This window comes from Diadema antillarum, unplaced genomic scaffold (genome assembly GCF_040938485.1).
Source record: "Diadema antillarum isolate AM-2024a unplaced genomic scaffold, OU_Dant_1.0 scf00000128, whole genome shotgun sequence".
Lineage (NCBI taxonomy): Eukaryota > Metazoa > Echinodermata > Echinoidea > Diadematoida > Diadematidae > Diadema > Diadema antillarum.
This window is the reverse complement of record NW_027271017.1, coordinates 5,393,526-5,414,931: the sequence shown is the minus strand read 5'-3', so window position 1 is coordinate 5,414,931 and position 21,406 is coordinate 5,393,526. Positions and strand designations below refer to the sequence as shown.

Below are 21,406 nucleotides of genomic sequence, written 5' to 3'. Positions count from 1 at the left end.
AAACAGCTCAGTGGAAGAATCGGCAAGCATGCAATCCCCTTGAGTCGTCATAACAACATTATGCTTCTTTTCAATATCTATCCGCGCAACCAATTTTTCTCATATCGAACTATGATGGTTTCCACACATACATACATTTGTCTCACATTTCATAAGGGGCAGACATTCAAATAAATCAGAAGCTATTTTGCACTCTAGAACAAACATTCTTTCATGAACTATATCATCACCGCGTAGTTAATGTTTGTTATGGTGATTAAACAGCATACGAGGAAATTGCAGGTGGAACAATCCACGCATTATTTGTCGGCCGATCAAGCGACCCACCCCGATGGCCGTCCGTTCCGTTTCAAACTTGAAGCACTGGTGCGATACACCGACGCGACGAGACTGTGTGTGTACGTACGTGTGTGTACGACTCCGTTTGTCTACACGATCGAGCTCGGATGCTACACACATGATGTACGCAACGAAGTGATCCACCGGTACATTCTACGGTGGGTGTACTTAGATAGAATAAATAATAGAATAGATCTCTACTATCATTGACTATAGAAAACTAAAATACTTGACTATGATGCTGTGGACCAACGTTGTCGTTGTTACCGAATAACGTACACAAGATCGGCTTGCTGAATTTCTCGAGTCTGGAACTGGAGGGTCGAGGAGTCAGTAAAAATCGTTCTTACAAGTTCTTACAACACCACTGGACTGGTGGCACTTGACTACGCTAGTGGCGGCTCTCTGCGATGGATTTCACGTTATTATGTGCACCACACGACATGTACATCAGCGATTTTGTTGGTAGGTACCTGTATCTAACCTTAACTGTTACGTTGAATAGAAATTAGGAATAATCTTTATTAGGATTAAACTCGGCTAAGGTGGATCCCAATCTTATCATTTCATTTTTAGTGGGCAATTACTGCTGTCGAAATGCTGAATATACGGCCTTGAAAAGACTTCGAGTTCTAGGACGGTTCAGAACATTATTGTGTTTTGGTTGAAGCCGAGGCTCGTCGAGAAGTGTGGAGGGACTGGAACAAACATCACCTGTAACAACAGACAGTTTTTATAATAAGGCAAGGGGATGGATGACACCCCATATAGAGTCCAACTATAAACGGCATGTTACAGACATCGGACAGATGCTCACCATACTTACTGCGGTCATATTATTAAATGCTCAAGTGCCAATTTTTTGCCAACCTAAAATTTATCACTGAGCCCTGAGGGTCATAATGCTGTCAAAACGTAAACAAACCAGGCGTCATGATCAATAGCTGCTGATAAACGCCACACGAATAGAATTGGACACTTGCGCTCGATCACATTTGTAGTTTTAATTTAAAGAGATTGTAAAATGAAGAAGCCTTTGGCTTTGCCTTTGACTTTTATCAAAAAATCAGTGTGTAAATTAGATCTATCTTGTCGTCGAGGATATGAATCCATTGAGACTACATCTGGCTTTATTATGGAATTCCCTTGGAGGAGAGCCATAAACTAAAGAAAAAAAATATTAGAAACTCTGGACAGATGAATTTTTCTGTCTAAATAACAGCAACCCCCCCCCCCCCCAAAAAAAAAAGAAACCAAAACCTGTGCTTTGTATCTGAGGGGAACTCAATTACCATGGAAACTAAGCCAGTTGGGCCTGCTTTGGTGAAACAAGTACAGACATTGTACTTGAAATGTTTTATATGAAGTACAGTGTACATGTCCATGATCATATACATAGAGTACAGTCTGTATACGCTGAATATTTTGTGAGGTGTTTATTTTCGCGAATTTTGCGAGTCAGATGCTATTCGCGAAATTAAAGACACGCGAAAATATTGACTCTGATCCCGCTGTGAATGTAACGTACGCGTGTACACTTCTCCATTCCAGTACAGGACTCCACGATCGCGAATTTAACCACTCGCGAAATTGTCGGGAATTCCCGATTCGCGAAATTTTAGACTCGCGAAATATAATATATGGCGTATAGAGTAGATGCTGCACAGGAGTACAGCTCCATACAGAATTGGCAAGTTTATCAATTTACATACTGTATAAAAATGTGGTATTGATAGCTTTAAATTGTATTTCAGGTTCTACAATGTAGATAGACATGAAGTCAAAGAGTAGAAGCGGAAAGTCAACGGCAGACTCGAGTGAGGGCGGAAGCGGGGGAGGAGGTGGCGGTGGTGATGCCCAGACTGCATCCTTCAGGCAAACACCGCGTCAAAATGGCTGGAGCTGTCCTTCGCACCCACTGCAGTTTGTGGCGTGGTTCTTCTTGATCTCGTTTAACATCATCTATCATGGCGTTGTGGTACCTGTCCTGCCCTACGAATGGCAACCAGCTGGATATATTGTATCCTTCAAAAGCATGTGTCATTACATATTCATTCCTTTCTCTCTCAAAAACAAAAATACATAACTGTGTAACAATATCATATAAGTACTTGTACAGTACTAGGGAATGGAAGGGTAACATTGATGATACACTTGCAGTGTTCTGAAATATCAATATGCAGTGAAAATAGAGTACATTGAAGGTATTTTCTCTGGTAGAGGTCTTTGTAGGAGCTATGTGCGACTGGAAGAGATCATACATGAAGTTTTGAATAATTCCTCAAATAGACTTTAGTGTTCACTACAATGTAGGGCTATCTGGGGGGCATTTCATGAAGCATTTTGTCTGACAAATTGGTTGGACAAATTTACTGTCAGCCAGTCACATGCTAGGATTTCAGGAGCTTGTAATAGTTTGTCAGAAAAATATCTGACCAAAACGCGTCATAAAATGTCCCCCTGAGCATGCCATCTAGTAGAAGTGTATGTCAGTTTAATATGCTTGATGTCCACAATTATGACCTTTGTGGACGTATAATATAGACATCTTGTTTCTGAAGCCAAAGGATTTGTTGTGTAGAATGATGAACACACAGGAGTACTGTCAATCTACATGAACTTCAGATCTAGAAACTTGAAAAGAAGAAAAGAACTAACTTGTATTTTGCGGTGCTGGAACAGAAAAGGTGGTTAGTTGAACTTAACTGGCACACGCCGCTTCAGATCGTTGGACTGGCTGTGCTGTGCCACGTGATTGCCCATATCACCTGCCTGACGATCAACCCTGGCGACCCAAACACCTTCAAGAGGAAGCAGAAACAGATGCCGATATTTGATCGCTCTCAGCATGCTCATGTGATAGAAAACAACCACTGCTATTTGTGTGAGGTGAACGTGTAAGTGCACATTGTTCATGCTAGCCAAGTTTTCCATGCGATGAAACCTGCAAACTATCCATCTCTGTCACCTGTTCACCATAAAGCATTCATTTGATAACCGTCAGAATTGTAGCTTAATTGCAGATGTCTTGTGGTACAGTCAACTTGCCTATAGGAACCATCTAAGGGAGACGAAAAAGGTAGCCGCTAGAGACTGGTGGCTGCCATAGGCAGGGTATTGAACACGAGGTATTTTTTCAGGGAAATTTTATTTAGCAGTCATATGTATGGCAGGTGGCCACTAAGACCCCGTTTACAGTACAGGGCCAGGCCGAGCCGCGGCTGAGCCCGGCCTCAATTGCGGTACTCGGCTCCGCAATTTTGTCCGTTTACAGGGTTGGGCTCGGCCCGGGCTTTTAATTTAAACCTTTCAATATTTTGTCGTAGTGGCGCTCTGCTTGTAAACAAATGACTATTGTTGGGACTGCACCTGTCGCAATTTGGTACCACATTTGGCCTAGTTTGCATTTAAAGTGAGAAAAGGCCGGGCTCGGCTGCGGCTGAGACTACCTCCAGAGCTTGGCCAAGTGCGCAGCCGATTTTGGTACCGCATTTGGCCTTTTGTGCGTTTACAGTGAAATGAAGGCCGGGCTTGGCCATTGCCGAGCCTGGCCTTTTCACTTACTGTAAACGGGGTCTAAGGCATGTTTGACTATATACCTGCCTAAATTTGAGATGCAAGTCTTTTGCCCTCAGTCTGAAGTTTTTATATGAGCTGCTTTGAATTACTCTGTAGCATATTAAGAAATGCCAATCAGAAATTCATATCTGCACCAGATATTCAAAGCGTGCAGATTCTTTTTTTTTTTTTAAAAGCATGATTTTGACATGCTGTTTATTGTCAGTTTGTGAAACATACATTCTACTTCTCAATAAGAAGTATGTTTGTCAAGTCATCACATGGGCATCTAGGTAAAAATCTTTGATCATGACATGGATGGCGAATAATGCATAAAACTCTTACTACCAATATGTTTGTTATTGAGAGTGATCTCATGCATCATGGCTACATTGAGCATAAAACCCATTTGTGGCATTATTTCTGACACTGAGTGTTTCCCTCCCTACAGAGACAAGTCCTCCAAACACTGCAGCGCTTGTAACAAGTGTGTCATAGGGTTTGATCATCACTGCAAATGGCTCAACAACTGCATTGGTGCAAGAAATTACAGGTGAAACCTTTGTATTCATTAAGATTTTCTGAAAAGGTTTTAGAGGAAAGCTGTCATTTCAAATGGTTGAAGCATTGCTCAATCTGTGAAAGCTTGATTAGCTTGCAATGTACTATAACTTGAAGTGCTTGTGAAGCATTTGTGTAAATCTTTGTTCTACTTATCTGTTGGCTTTTGCGAAATTCGCGATATTAAAATGCACACAAACATTCCTCGTTCTGCAGTATCCAGTCGGTTTCTTCCTTTAAATTTAGTAATATTTAGATAATTGCAGAAATATTTTAATTTATGTTTCATTCCCTCAAATGATGTCACATTTTCAACATCATATGTACCTGAAGATTTTATCTGTTAGGTTGTATTGCTTATTTCAAAATTAAATCTCTACCTGTACCTTTGTCTTGTTTAGATCAGTATTATGTGTAAATTGTTATCAGCTATGTTCCAAACTTCAAAGTGGTCATATTGGTTACATAATTGAAAGTGGAAATAAATGTCAATTCAACGTTCAATTTAGGCATGACCAGTGGACTCACCCAATTTGTACAGAAAATTATATTGACCCTTTCGTACCAAGGACAAAATCATCGTGTTCGGAAGCTATGGGAATTTGAGTCAGTGGTCTTGAGAGCGCGAAAGAAATGCATATTGATATGATTATCAGCTCAAAAGGTGTTGCTTTAATCTCATTAAATCTTATCACTATCCCCACACTCAAATAAGTTCCATCATCCCTGACATTTGCATGTTTTATCAATTTGATAATTGAATTTTTAAATAAAAATATCCTAAATTATGTCTTTGTAGGGGATATACTGCCCTTGATAGTATTGCATAATGCAGAGATGATAAGCAGGAGTTTATTTGAGAGTAATTCTGTATACACTGCACATTTTGCAATGTTTTTATTTTCACCAATTTTGCAGGTCGGGTGTTATTTGCAAATTTATCAACATTGGAAATTGTTAACTCTGACCTTGACATGAATGTGGGGACAGAGTATAATTGATTTGATGTCAGTCAGTAGTTAAACATGGTAATAGATGTATTATTTGCGAGTGTACCTTCATGTTCCATCTTATGCAGAGTCTTCATAGCATGTCTACTTACTGCCTTCGTCAGCTGTCTGATAGTTTTTGGGGTAGCCCTTTATGTAACAGTAGCCTACTGGGTGAAACCATTGCTGTTGCATCCCAGCGAGTTGGAAGGTGAGTTTTTTTACGCAGTTTGGTTATTAGCGTAATATGCTAGGTTAATGAGGTCCCCAAATACCTGGCATGTTTGTTTTATTGTCGTACATCATTCTATGTATAGATACTCCATTGGGAAATTTGCAGTGTGCAATTTACTGCTTAGCTGTGTCATGTTGAGTTTTAGTGAATACTGTAAAAGTGGAAATTTTCGCAGGTGTTGAAATTTTCGCGCATTTCGCGCAACCAGAAGCCAGCTCGAAAATAAAAGCACGCAAATATTTTTGCTTGCCGTATGTTTGTGTACTTGGTGTCTTGATTCCGCGGAATTAAAAACACGCGAAACTCTTCTCACCCAGCAAAGCACGAAAAATTAGTTGCGCGAAAATATCCACTTTTACAGTAATCAAACACTGTGCACTACTGTGCATGAAGAGAACTTTTTAACAAAGCAAGTGACCGTGACATGAAGAGCTTGTTGTGTGCTCTTTGTACATTGTATTAAAACGTTTATCGATAGACTTATTTTCTTAGTGGATTCATAAGAAGTAGAGAAAAAGTCTTTTTTGTTTCCTACGTGGAGGACGGTATGAAAATATTTCTTGTTATTAAAAAAAGACTTGTTCAAATGTTCAACTTATGTACATTGTTTCTAGATTTGAAGGTAAGGAAGGAAAATTTGTCTATTAATATCTCTACTATATATATTCAGTAAAGTTCTGTAATCACCATGGATGTTGTGTGGAATAAGTTTTTGTTTTTCTTTCACGCTGCGTGTTTCAGCTCTTCGAGCCGACAAGCCCTTCTCGTGTCAAGTACCTACCCCGACTTCTGAGGCGAATGCAATTACTGAGCAAGTAGCTACCACACCGGCCACAGGGTGCAACTTTCACGAGAATCTCAGGGTCTTCAGGCCAGTGTCTGGTTCTACGTTCATCTCTGTTATCATTGTTCTGGTCGTCCTCTTGTTCATTTCACTGGTACTGCTTGGGCATCTCCTGTGCTTCCACATGTATTTAAGTAAGTCTGATAACTCTTGCATTGTGTGCATGAAAAAACTTGTAGTTGTTTTTTGTTGTTTTTGTATTTGAGGCGCGTCATTCAGATATGAATATTTGCGCCTTTATCTTTATAATATCATTATTTCACCTATGATTAATTTCTCCAAAAAAATAAATTTTTTACAATTGTTTTGTAAAAAGTATTGTATTTTGTGAAAAGTATTTTGTATATTGTAAAAAGTATTTTGTAAAAAAATATTGAGAGAGTAACCTGTTATCCATGCACTTTTTAATAAGTTGTACAGATTTTCGATTACACATGGATTTTGATACAGAAAAGTCCTAAATATCAAATATTTCTCTGACTAGCAGTGAGCTATTACAGAAATATTCTGTGAGTCCTCTCTGTTTCTGCCTGAATGTACACTTGCAGAGCTGCCTGTCAGTGTGTTTTTACAATATACAGTATATTTTTTATGTTCAGAATTTTTATTTTTAAAGTGTGGTGTTTTTTTTTTACTGAAATGTGATTTAACTTGCATGTTGTGTTCATATGTCCAATTTTTAAAACCAGAGTATGATTTCTGCCTCCAAAACATTTTTGCATTGCATGTTTTTGAATCTGCAGTGATATGTTCCAATTGCCATAAAGCAACAACCTTGAAGTACAAGTTATAATCATGTGACAATATGATACTGTGAATGATGTACAATAGATTGACATGATTGCTAATGTCATGCTTTACTGGAACTGTTTCTGTTTAAGACAGTATGCCTTGTTAATGATTGATACCATACCTTAAATTTGACACTTGAGAACACTTCTTCACTGTTCCCCCTTCACTGATGAATTTAAATGAACTGTGATTTTCTCATGAATAATGTGATGAGTTGCTTTCCATGATATTCTGATCAAAGTTAGTCATTTTGATATTAAAAACTATGTAAAATAATTGGTCACTTATATTGTTCAGGGTGAAAATCTTCACATGTTGTGAAAATGGGTGCTTTAAACAGCAGTTTCGATGCAATGATACATGGAAATCTAGGCAGGAAAAACTGAGCAGTGGAACTTCCCTGTGAGTTCATGTTGTCGGGATTATTTTCATTTTGGCCCATTTCATAGAGTAGTTCTACCTGCAAGGATACACAACACTAGGCATCAGTAAGACCATATTGAATCAAACAATGAGCTTATGATAATTTGAGGCAAAGGTGGTATCATGATAAATCATATCAATTGAAATCATTTTAAATATATACATTTTATATATGCTAATTTTCTGTTTGGCTGAATTGCAGTTTCTCAAGGGCTCAGTACCTATGATTACATCATGAAGCAGCGCAACGATGTGGAGGAGCAAATGTCAACAGCCAAATCCAAGGACAAGAAGTGTTGTGGCTGTTCTCACAGGGTGAGACTCTGCTTTTGATTCAAGTGTCTCGATCATTTGTTTAATGTCTGTGTATTGTGAATGTGAATTCAAGCAGACTCTGTGTTTGTACATGGAACTTGACAGTCAATATCATGGACATGTGAATTGGATATTGCCGGGATCACTCTACATCTCTCAAAATACAAAATGTAAGAGCAGTGTAGGTGTCTTGAAACAAACTGCATTGATTGTACACTCCATCTATTAAGATGATTTGAAGTGGGTGCAGACTGCTGACAAATGTTACACATTTTGTTTTTAGTGTATTTTTGATATGTAGATCTACAGAAAAACTAGTAAGTGGAAGAAAGGAGTAAGTTTATTAGAAATTCCCTATTCAAGTGTGAAGTACAAGGTGTGTTCCATTTTGTATACAGTTTTGTTTTCATTATATTTATTAGGGAGGAAAAGTTGCTCCTGCCAAAGAAGGGACTGAAGACATAGAATTACAAAGTGCAAGAAAGTAAGTATGCATGAATGACACCACAAATGTTCTTCTTCATGTTTTATGTACACACTTTAGTGTTCCATTCATCTGCACATTCTCGTGTAATGTAGCACTACCTCTTTCTTGATAGCTTCTGTATTTCCTTTGTGTTCTGTTTTGCTGCTCTGCTACTTTGATTTTTCCCCCTCATCAAGTGTCTGTTACGTGGTATTCAAAGTATACTATTGATATGCTTAATGACCTTTCTACCCCAATCTTATTGTATGTGGTTTGTAAGGAAATTTTGTTTCTTTCCTTTTTTTTAGTGCAATTTTTCAAACCATTTGTTTTATTCAGGGTTGTTAAGCCATCAGTGGCTTAAAAAAAAACAACAACAACAACATCAAAGCATATTCCCAAACTTTTGGTGTAGGGTTTGGTCATTCTGTCCGTTCAGATGCAGAATGTCATAAAAAGAAAATCAACATCAGGTAAAACTTCTTACATTCATCCAGTAATGTGGGAGGACACTGATATCAACTCTATGCAGTGTATAGTTGAGGGATCTATTCATGAAGATTTCTCTGTGCTCAATTCTTGTTATACAGGATATAACTGCGCTGGAAACAAAAAAATATGGGTTTGCTTATGGATGAGAGACTTTCATAATACCCAAGATTACATGTTGTCTACAATGTGTTTTTGATACTGCAATGGGCAAATGTCTGGCAGAATTTTTTTGTCTTGTTTTGTTATCACTAGATGTACCCATCAAATTGGTCTCTGTTGGCTCATAAAGATATTAATTAGCTTTTGCCTCAATTGATTGGAGGTCACTCTAACAATTTGTCAGTGTGGAGGCTTCCCAAAAGAGCTGAGTGGGATAATTATGCGTGATGTGTTGTGCCTACCCTAGTGCAGCTCCATGAAAGTGAGGTTGTCAAACTATTAACTAGCGGACCCCCCCCCCCCCCCCCCCCCCCCAGGCAGCAGCTCATTGCCACCCATACACACATGCAGTTTCCCAATAAAGAAGCCATTTGTTTACATCATCAGCTTCCAGCTGTGTGGCGCCGTGCCCAAGCATAACACACACTTCAGTGCGCGTATGTGTAAACCTTAAGTACGTGCTTGACCCCATATGCCAAAAGATTTTAAAATCCTTCAAAAATCCATACAAATTCCTGGATCACTACCAAAATTTAATCATCTGCTCCTTGTGTCATTTTCGACTTTTCCTGCAAGTTTCATTCAAATCCGTGTACAATTTTTTGAGTTATTTTGCAAACAAGACAAACCAAGGCTGATGACCACTTAACCTCCTCCTTCCTTGGTGGAGGTAATGATTTACCTCCACCATTTGTCCAGTTCCTTTCACTTAATATAGGTAGCAGAATGTGTGACCTTCAGAAAACTCCACCTCCTGCTTAATCTACTGTTACACTGAGCCTATCTGAAGATGTAAATTTATGTGATGTGCATAACACCATAATCCATTATCCATTATTTGTAGCTCAGTAGGTAGTATTCCATTCAAGATGTTATCAACTCCCCTTCCCCATATGACTAACAGAAATGCTGCTTGCCTTGAAATAAACCTAACAAGTCATGTTCAGCACCATTTGCATGTTCTCTTGGTTTTCTTCCTTTTTCCTGTCAAATTTTATACAATCTTAACCTATCACTGCTGTTCAATTTCCCTGACGTGTTATTGCATGTTAGTTTGCACCTTTGCACCTTTCACTCTTTCTCAGTGCACCTGAATGTGTGACAACTTACCAACTAGCTAGAGATGCACAAGCTTCTGATCCTACGTACTCGGGTGTCATGAGTGCTGAGGCCCTTATCCTGTAACCTTGCTCTATCTGCCTCCTTCAATCAACTAATATTAGCTTTTAGTAGGTATTCTTTCTCCTCTTCGCAGACATCCACTGAGACAAGTGTAGCAATTTACAATGTGTGATATGTGTGTATAAGTATTTTCTTTTCATGATGTGCTGTACATGTGTTTTAATTTCATGTCATGATGTACATTTTTGCCAGAATGTATATGTGATGTTACCGGCAGACAATTTCAATTTGAAGTTTGTAGTGTAGTAGATTTGAGTTTATCAGCAGATAGTTTTCCTAGAAAGTTAAACAAACACAAACAAACAAAATTATGCTGATTACCCATTGGTTATTCATTGTCAACAATCGTTCCAGTGGGGAATAATGATATTGAACACTTTATCACCAACCAAACATGTTATCCACGTATGTTAGCTACTTGCCAGGGTCTTTTGGAAACTGGCTTTATGAGAATAAGTGTACTGCCGGTAGGGCGGGCATGCCTATAAAGTTGACCTTTTTCCCCCCTGGGCGATGTCAAAAGACCTTTAATAAATGAGACTTATGGAAGACCCCTGTCAAATTTATGAACATTTCAACAACTTGAGAGATCGGTAATGTTTGTCAGAACTTCATAGGTGAACAATCAGTCTCTCACTACAGATTGCTAAGGATTTTCTGTCAACCTCAGAAAATCATTTCATACATGTTGTTAACATTAAATGTCAGAAGCTTGATCTAATCTGGAAATTATTTGAATAACTCATCGCTTGATATTGAGAAGCTAGTGAGATGCAATAGTGTGTTGTTCTATACACAATAAGTGTTTGTATCGATCATGCTACTTGTTCTCGGATGTCCAAACTGCCATTTCACAACTCGTATGTACCTGTACCTTGTGACCTATTTACAATGTATATAGCAGTTACACATTTCTGATGTGGAAACATAGTTCTCATTTGCCTGCAGAACTGTTGATTTTTCTTCAGGAATTAACGTGGTGTGTTAAGATCAAAATAATTTTCCACCTTTGATCTTAAAATACTCGAGATCAACTCCTTATCCTGGCAAATCACATCAACCAGACAAGTTTCTCGATAGACCCTATTGATACATTGCAGGCAAATTCCAAATGATGGAAGATGAATTTTGAGCCTTTTGAGAGCTATGTTTTGGCTTTAGCAAAAAAGAAAAAAATATATATTTTTTCTTCTTTCCATGACATGTGTAAAGTGCACAACACCTCTGTTCCACATGTTGCATTCATATAGATGCATGCTGTGTGTGCTATTATCTTTATTCACTATGATGAAGTTTTAATTATTTTTACCTGCTCTCCTTTTTGACAGAGAATCAGGAGAAATTGGAATAGAAGCATCAGTCACAAACAGCGTATCGGTACGAGAGAGTGAAAGCGTTGACATCCCCAGAGAGACAGCAGTGGTGATCCACCAGGAGGGTAAAGAGTCAAAAACGAGTCGATCGTCAGGAGTCAAGACAAAGGTGAGGGCTGTGCTGCAAATGTCTGTTGTGTGGAAGAATGATCACCTCTACAAATACAACTTAATTGACCTCCTTAGCTCTAACTACATGTAAAGAATGTGGTTTTATAGGTCGTGCTGAGTCCCATGCTATTGTGTATATGATGCTGCACACCATACCCCTGGGTACCATCACACTCCTGTTTACAGCAGTGTGTAGCGCCATCTTGTGTTCATAAAATGTACACTTACACATTGCTCTTTTATATGGGAGTAACTATTCTAGTGCCAATACAGTACTGTTGTGATGTGTTTAGTGTAATTACTGCAATGATAGTGATAAGATTTATATAATTTTTTTTTAAATAATCATTTAGTGAATAATAATTGATATGGAAAAAGTTAAGCTGGCTCATTTGATCTGTGCAATAACTGGCAGGTAATTTCTGATCTTTGCCCACCATGTATATCATTGATTATAATGCAAAAAAAAAAAAAGTGTGCCAGAGTTACAGAATTCTGATCTTTTCCTACATGTATATTGTTTATTATAATGGCAAAAAAAAAGTTTGCCAAAGTTACAGGGATTTGAGGGAATTCAACGGAAGTGCACACATGAACTATAGCATTACTGTGTTATAAATGAAATTGACACTTTGAAATCTATATCTTATACTGAACAGAATTCAATTTCCCAGTTACTTTGACAGAAGACTTTTTATGCCTCCGCCACGAAGTGATGCCGGAGGCATTATGTTTTCGGGTTGTCCGTCCGTCTTTCCGTCCGTCCGTCCGTCCGTCCTTCCGTCCGTCCGTCCGTCCTTCCGTCCGTCCGTAATGAATTTTGTGGACAGGGTAACTACCAAAACCTTTTGAGGTATCCTAATGAAACTTGGCATGTATGTGTATTAGGGGGTGAAGTTGTGCCTATCAACTTTTGGGTGCACATGCTCAAGGTCAAAGGTCAAAAGGTCAAGGTCAAATGCTTAAAATTTTACTATTTCCCCCATATCTATGCAATGCCTGAAGATATTTTCTTGAAACTTAGTGTATACATGTACTACCCAATTAAGATTCTCTGGTGAAAGTTTGGGGTCATGAGGTCAAAAGGTCAGAGGTCAAAAGGTCAAGCAAAATGTTAAAATTTCACTTTTTTCTCTGTATCTTGGAAATTGTTCAAGGTATCTTCATGGAACATAGTATATATGTATCTACTGACTGGCAGTGGTTATCTAGGGAATTTAGGGTTCGTGGGGTCAAAGGTCAGGGGTCAAAGGTCAAGGGCAATACTTAAAAATTTTACTATTTTCCTTATATTTATGCAATGCCAGCAGGATTTTTTTTTAAACTCAATGTATGCATGTATAACCCAATAGAGATTCTCTGGGATTTTTTTTTTGCCAAGAACGTCAAAGGTCAAAAGGTCAAAGATCAAGTGAAAGTGCTGAACTTACTTCTTTCTCCATATCTCGGAAGTGGCTCAAGTTATCTTGAAACCTAGTACATGCTGAATTTATGTATGTTCTGCCTGACAGTGATTCTCTTATAAATCAAAGGCCAGATGAAAATGATAACAATTTACTGTTCAATACAGAAATTGCGCTTTTTCTCCATACCTTGAAAATTACTCAGTGCATAAACTTATGAAATGGTCAATGTCAAGTTAAAGTTCTTAAATCCCCAAATACATGCTCTCCTATTCATCCAATTAAACATAGGTCAAGGAAGGTAAACATTCAATACATTTGTGACAATCATGTCATTTTAATATTTTGCCAATTTTGTGAAAATGTAATCACACATTGTCCACATGTACTATAGACCTATTAGGAGAATCATGCATTATGGCGGAGGCATACCAGTCGCCATAGCGACATTTCTAGTTTGTTTTGTTTTGTTCATAAGTGCTACAAAACCTCTTGCATAAACCACTAGAAATTGCTCTGAATAAATTTATTAGTGGATGTACTTTCAAGGTTATGTATGGTAGAGCGAGGGGCTGGGTGGGGGTTAGTTTTTACATATTAAGAACCAGAAGCTAGCAAAGCATACAAATATTTGTACTTGCCATATGGTCCAGTAATTAATGTCCTGATTCCGCAGAATTAAAAACACATGAAATTCATCTTGCCTGTCAGAGTGTGAAAAATTACTCACGTCAAAATATCCACCTTAGCCGTAGTTCATGCGTGGAAATGAATATGACTTACCTGAGCTTGGTTTTATACCATTGGTATTCTTTTGATTTGAATGTGTCTGATATGGAGGATGAATTCTGATGAATCATGGTATATTGGATAAACACAGTCAAATTGCTACAGATGTGAAATGTACTGTTTCAAATTTTGTTTTGGTCATATGTAAGGAGTAATAAAATCACTCCTATGTACTCAACACCACCCAGCATTAAATTCAGTTACCAGGGTACATGAATTTGGAAAAAAAAAATTTGAAGAGGAATCGAGAATATGTTGATAATGGCACTGGATACATATTATGTAGGTTGCCACCCAAAGACCTACAATGTGCATTGTAGTTCAAATGCTGAGGTACATTATGTTTGTTCAAGACTACATAAACCACTCACTTTTCTCTCACAGATCAGTGTACACGTTTACTAGCGATACAAAATGGTCCAACTCATTGTGCATTCTACTTACAAATTTTGTATTTTGCATTCTGATTGTATGAAACATTGGCCTTCTTTGTTAATGCTACATGCTACCAAGATATCCATGACTTAAAATAGCTCAACCACCCACTTTGCTGTTACTCTTAAAATTCATTAGGAGGGATATAAAACAAAGACAAGGCCGTTGTTCGAGGTTCTGGTTAAACTATGTGCCCTCAGAAAATAGTACTATTGAAGTCACCTCATGCACATAGTTTAAACCAGAACCTCTCAGGCCTGGAGTGGTATATTTGTATACTATATTGCACAGTGTGTTTATGGCAATACTGTAGTTGGTGTCAGCATTATAGCGTGCACACGCACTTGATACTGTAGTTGCCCTTGTCAACAAGGAAACGTGTAGGAGTTGATTGATTGCTACTGAAAAACCATCAAAAGCAGTACTGGCAGTTTGTGTTGGCAGAATGTATTGGTTGTATCAAACCACAATGAGCCGTGACAAACCATTCAAGTTGGTGGTAACTTCTTTTGATAATAATCAAGAATCTCCGTAATTAACTTCACTACATAATCAGAGTGTTTTACAAAGACGAGTAGGAGACACCATGGTAGTAACACCCCTTATTTAAAGAACAATTTTGTATTGATTTGTATTTTTTTTTTTTTTTTGGGGGGGGGGTGGGGTGGTCGTGAAAACTCGAATCTTACTAATCATGGCTTACTTTGGTAGCCAGTGTGGTAGACATATCAGAATAGTTTGCTACGTGTACGTGTTATTGAACCGTGATATATGCCAAATTATATGCCAAAGGAACTCAACACATTGAGTGGAAGCAGTGGTTAAACTCCTTGGGTATTTTTAGTCTTGTTATAAAAAGATAATAGGTTGTCATTTTTATTTCTTATGTATTTTGTTGTTTCCAATTTTCTTCTGTATTTCTTTGATTTTCTCAACCTTTTTTTGGCTGTATATAATATGTCTATGTGCTAGAGGGTGTGTGTGTGTGTATGTGTGTGGATGTGTGTTTGTGTATGTGGTGTTTGTTTTACTCTATTTGACAAAGTTATGATACTTTCTAGAAAATATTTACATAATAAAAGAAAAGTTTTTGATTCTGGTGATACACAGTCATGTAGAAAGAGCGAAATTTCAGCTACTTGTGTTCGGTTAGCATAATCTGACACCCGTACCGTAGGTCGATTACCATAAATTTGGTATCAAAATGTGCGGAAAGGATCAGAGAGAACAGTTGTGGAATTTCTTTTCGAAATACTACAAAGGCATTAGGAAGCACTGATAAAAATTCAAGGGGGGGGGGATAATACTAAGGTTAAAGGAAATTCAGTTGACTCCTTCATTGTACAAAACTTCTACTGGCAGTGTGATACTTCATGCTATCACAAAAACTAAAGGGAAAGAAACAATTTGATAATTACTGTATTTTAATACCTTGTATTAAAAGGAGAAAACAGAGTGAAGGCGTGAATCCATATTTGTGACCAAATACTGAGATATGGCTGAAATTGTTGATACATAGTGCCATCATTTGTGGGTCCACCCTCTCCAGTCAACAAGCACAGGGGTATATAAAGAAGACCTAAAGCATATTGTGATACAGTTGCCCCTGCCAAGAATGTTTGCTCCCTTTGTGCAATATTTACTTTATCTTCGCCAAGAAGCCAACAGCTGCATTGAAGCTTCATGAGACTGCATGCTGTGTAGCACTTTTGATTTGCCAAAATACATTGTGCCTTATCCTAGGTTTGTTTCTCTGCTAACATTACTCTGTGAGACCTGATGAACTTTGCATACTTCAACCGAGTTATGTATAGTGTGAATAATGGATACCATGTCTTTTTCTTTTTTCTTTCCTATTTGAGCTGGTTGCACACTTAGTGTAAAACCATGTTTTCAAAAGACATCTCTGTTGGCTTTGTTAAAGCTGGAAGTACCAGTGATCTCATTTCTTTTGTCGAGACAGCCTTTATGGTGTACATTGTATATTGCAGTTATATTGTCCCAAGAAACAGATGCTCAGTAGTTTTCTATTGAGTTTGAATTAAAATATATTTCATTTCCTTACAAGAGACTGTTTTTTGTTAATTTTTTTACATTGAAGAATGCAATAATAAAATGCAACATTTCATTAAAATTGTTTGATTTATAAAACAAATGAATTATTGTGTAACAATGAGTAGAAAATAGACAACATAGGCATACGCAGTACTAGAGAAAAAAAAATTAAAAAAGTACTGAAGTGTTCATACAAATGAAACTTAGATACAAGTAAAGAAATAATGACACACATACATGTAGGTAGAAGTCAAACTGACTTAGAAATCCTTGCATTACATATGGAATAACTTGCTTAAACTTGCAGAGAAGAGTAGGGATTTTTAAGCCAATTTTGAACAGATTAAAATGCCTGTGAAACAAAATGAGTATATGATGGTAGTGTACGTATGCATGTATGATGTCACGGTTGCACTGGTAAACACTGTCAGAGGAGCACTTTGTTTTACACTGTTTGGCAATTTGTTCCGCATCTTTTAACCAAGAACAGACAGACCGTTTCTTGAAATTTGTGCTAGGTTTGGATACATTTGAGAGGAGAGTCATTTATCATAATCCGTACATTTTTTCTCCTTCCCCTCCCCCCATCCCCTTCTCTCTCTTTCTCGTTGTCCCATGCCCTCATTGACACTCCTGAATGTAGAAAAAGAAAAAGAAGAAGTTTCTGCCGAGGGCCCTCCCACCTCCACCTTCCCTTCTCATCAGCCAGCAACAGACAGGCAATCTTCATTCCACCACCGTCATCTCCCAGTCCGGCTCCTCCCCCGTCACGTCCCCTATCGTGGAGGAGACCTGGCTCTACCCCAACGGGATGGGAGTCGGGGGAGGCCTGCCGCAGGCACCGACAGAGACCTACATCGAACAGCACATCGTGCGGCGGTTCAGCATACCTTCTTCGATGCAGCCGGGGGCAGGGGTTGCCCCGGTGCCCTACCCTATCCACAGTGAGCAGACATAGATTCATTCTTTTAATACATATTTATGTTGGTTTTTTTTTCTATTTTCTGTCATTTCTTGAGAGACTTCTGGCCCAAAATTAATGTGGCACCTATGTAAGAGCTGACTTTGAAAGTGAGTACCACACGCAATTCGTTGGTGGTTGAAATTTGGTTTTGGCCCAGTTTTTGTCGTACTTTCAGCAAGTTTGTAGATGTAGGTAGGCACGCGCAATGAATAGAGTGCTGTTTCATGTAGGGACTGGAAATAGTCAGTGCCAGGAAAAAAGTGTGATTTCAACTTGGTATTTCTTCATCTCTTTTCACCCAGTGTGAGGATGGTGCTTTAGAAATATGAAAAGATAGCTTTAAAATCAAAATATGATCCTGACCACCATCGGTTTTATGTTAACAGTCATCTTAATTGATATTCATATTTTGTACCTGCTGTGTTCTACTTCTTGTAGTGTGCCTTGTTAGTCAACTTAAACAATCTTTTCCAAGACTTTCTCCATGGGTTGACATGGGAGAGAAAAGTTGAGCCAGAATCTTGTCATTTATTTCCCTTGTAGCCTCCAGCAGTGTTAATGACCTCCTGCCCTTGAGTGCCAGGAGCATGGCGTCGGGCATCCCTCTACCAAGGGCCACCGCTCTCCCTCCCCTGGGACAGATCAGCATGGACCCACCTGTGCCCGCTCTGGATTACCACTCGTCTTCAGCTGAGTCCCTGCACGAGCTGGCGGCATCAGAAAACAGCGCTGGGGCACTCAAGAAGCTGCAGGAGGCGACAAATCTGTCCGCCTCGTTCCCACCTGCGCAGCAGAGCCCAGCCAAGGCCCAGAAGACCCCCATGGGACAAGACGGTGCCACAGGGAAAAAGAAGAAGGTGAAAGTTAAGCACAAGTCTGCGCATGACAAGAAGAAGAAATCGCCGTCCAAGGAAGCGGACTCGAAAGGTGGTCGACAGCAGCTGAGCTCTGCGCGCGATAATAGTGAAGTTCCCCCCAGCACATTTGATGGAAATTGTGGAGACACCCCAGCACCCACTGTACCCCTCCTTGATCTCAGCGGACTAAAGGGGGAGGAAGATTCCCCACCACCGCCTGCCGTTGCCTCTGCCCCGCCTAGCAGTGATCCTCCGGTCAACCTGGAGGATGATGAGAGTATTGTCAGAGCCAACAGGAGGCGGTCTATGCTGATGATGCGCTGAATGTCGACACGCGGTAATATACTCACTGTTTTAACCGGGATCACCAATTGTTTCACATGCTTTGCGCTCTCACCCAAGGAGTTTGATGACAGTGAAAAGTCATCCTACGCTGCAGATTGTTGACTGCATGCTGCTGCCAAGCATAACTGGTTGGAATAGATTAACCAAGCTGCATGGACACGTTATTCAGATTTGACACAGGTTTCTTTTATTTTTGTCTCTCTGGTTACGGAGAGATAGAGATTATTGATATTCAAGTTTTGACACTTGTCTTATGGACTTTTCAACATGAAATGAAATGTTTTACATTTATCAGATGAACTTAGACATGTTTCATTTTATCCGTCCCCTAAGTCCCTGTGCAATATCAGCACACTGCACCAGAGTCACAGCTAGGAGCTGTCGTGACTGTTTTTAACTTTTGACCACATATCCTGGATTGCCATGTGGTATTTGTGAATAATTTCCCCATTGGTATCTTTGTACGTGATGGAATCTGTTAATGTGGCTATCCTATGTGTATGTATGTTAGTGCATGTGTATGTGTGCACGTATGTTTGTGTGTGAAGGTAGTTGTTCATTTTCAAAGATGATGCAGTGATATACATATAGCAGAAGTATAGCAATCAGCCATAGACAAGACAAGCTTATCTGAAACCAAGCAAAGCTGAGGTTCCCTCTGTATTGCTTTTTATTGCATGTTTTTTTATCCAGTGGACAAACAGTAAGAAGTAATTTATCACTTCTATGAAGAGAAAATTTAAAGAAAGATATTACAGACCATCATATTTTCAATTCAGGTCATCCTTCAGAGATGGAAGAAACATTCACAACCTATTGGACATACTTTCCACCAATATGACTTTCAAGATGTGTAAAATTTATAGTTTGTATTCATTGATTCTTCAACTGTGATGATATATGCCACATAGTAGTATTTCTGTTTTGAATTTTATGTAAGAATCTGAAGGGCATTAGGTCTGTTAAAAGATCTTTTACAGAGGTTATACATTGCTACATATGCAACATTTGTAGTTGAAACATGAAGCTATAGTTCATGTTATCCCGTTTCCTGAAAAGTTGGATGTTGGCATCATTACTGGGAATGAAATAAGAGCCGCGAGTACAGTATCACTGTGCAAATCATTGTAACTTGAAAGTATCTCTGTTAATCCCAGAAGCATCTAGATACAGCTCAATGTCATCTCAAATCTTTTATGTGCAATGGTCAAGTATATGTATGTCTTTTCAACTAACTGGGCCACTGCCATTTAATTACTTACCTTTTGTTTCCATTGGATTTACACTAATGGCTATACAAGGCTTATTGTTGAAGTGTGGACAATAATCAGTGCTCCACATTGAAATTGCCAAAGAGTTCTACATGTCAAAGAATGTCAGTAAGGGCAGTAATTCTCTATTTATGCTAATTCCTTTATTTATGCTAACTCTATTTATGCTTAGTTTTCTATTTATGCTTAATGTGATGATTTAATTGCATTCTATTGAGCAGAGTCTATGGAAATGTAGTGGTTTATGTGAAGGAGATTCGGATTGTACATTCCACAATGCAATGCTACATTTTTGCATTTGTTTTCTGTTGCATGGATGAGGTATTTTGGGACAAAAGTCAATTATTGTAACCTGTCATAAGTGAAAAGGTATTACGTTGTATTGCTTTAAAAAAAATAGAAGAAAAGCTTAACTTGACGGCAGAGTGTGACAATACCAATGTCCTTAATAGTGATCAGTCAATCAGGTATGTGCTGTATTCTATCACCTCACAGCAGTTGATAGTATCAACTTGATACATGTGTTTCTTTTTTTTTCAGCAGAATGCTTTTGCAGGGTTGACAAACTTTATCTCAGATGGTTGCTAGTTTGTGCATGTCTCACAGTGTTTGTTCCCAAATGAGCTGAGATTTCATTTCTAGTAGAAAGGCACAAGGGTCTTATGACTTAAGAGGAGGATATTACATTTACATGATTCGTCTTTGACATGCCCCTGCTCAGCTTAAGATGTAATGTCGACATTAATCGTCTGACCGTGGCTTTGATGTTGTGATATGTCAGCTGCATGAGGTATCATATTAATGGCAGTAGTAGAAAACCTATTTTTGTAGGAGACTGGAATGGTCAGTTGCCAATGTGGTCAGCTGCAGTTACGTCCTTCTACTGCCAGCAGTGCTTTTAGGAGTTTATGGAGCTATAACAGACATGTCTGGGCACCGTAAATGTAAATCAAGGTTAGACGCCCTCAGTTTGCCAGACATGCCAGAAGGTCATGGGGAGTGTAATGGGCTCATTCTCGGAAACGCAACGGGCTCTACAATGAGCTGATGAGGTAGATAGCTCTGCATGCTCATAAATATTGACACGCTGCCATTCATTTGAAGGAGTAAACCCTTTTCATGTTGGGGAATTTCAAATATCTTCTGCAATTACAAGGATATTCACGTAACAAAACAAAACAAAAAAAGGGGGGGGGGGGATAGAAGAGAGCAAAAGAAAAAGATATGTATACATGTATAAGTGTTTGTTTTCTCTCCCCCTCCCCCCCCCCCCCCCCAACACACACACACACACACACAACTTGTGACTTTTTATCTTGGAGAATCTGTGACACAGTGATCATGATTTTTTTTTTTTTTTAGTTATCATCAGAGAAAATGAAAGAGAAAGGACTTAAAAGAGAGGCCTATAATCTTTAGCCTGCTTCCTGTGACACCTTTGCATCTCC

At 38.7% G+C, this 21,406-nt stretch overlaps 1 protein-coding gene across 1 annotated transcript; it reads left to right on the top strand.

Moving 5' to 3' along the window:
- The first annotated feature begins 619 nt into the window (after positions 1-619).
- Positions 620-19,491, top strand: LOC139720419 (uncharacterized). The gene is made up of 11 exons (XM_071631780.1): positions 620-804; positions 2,094-2,359; positions 3,064-3,236; positions 4,349-4,450; positions 5,537-5,658; positions 6,424-6,660; positions 7,944-8,056; positions 8,479-8,540; positions 11,684-11,837; positions 17,165-17,465; positions 18,029-19,491. Exons 2-11 carry the CDS (start codon positions 2,114-2,116, stop codon positions 18,664-18,666), a joined length of 2,148 nt encoding a protein of 715 aa, XP_071487881.1. The 5' UTR covers positions 620-804; positions 2,094-2,113; the 3' UTR covers positions 18,667-19,491.
- The last annotated feature ends 1,915 nt before the right edge of the window (positions 19,492-21,406 follow it).

Excerpts from the sequence above, each read along its gene's own strand:
- LOC139720419 (XM_071631780.1), top strand. The coding sequence starts at position 2,114 with ATGAAGTCAAAGAGTAGAAGCGGAAAGTCAACGGCAGACTCGAGTGAG. Across the intron at positions 4,451-5,536 it reads ATTGGTGCAAGAAATTACAG|AGTCTTCATAGCATGTCTAC; the intron begins GTGAAACCTTTG and ends CATCTTATGCAG. Across the intron at positions 17,466-18,028 it reads GGTGCCCTACCCTATCCACA|CCTCCAGCAGTGTTAATGAC; the intron begins GTGAGCAGACAT and ends TTTCCCTTGTAG.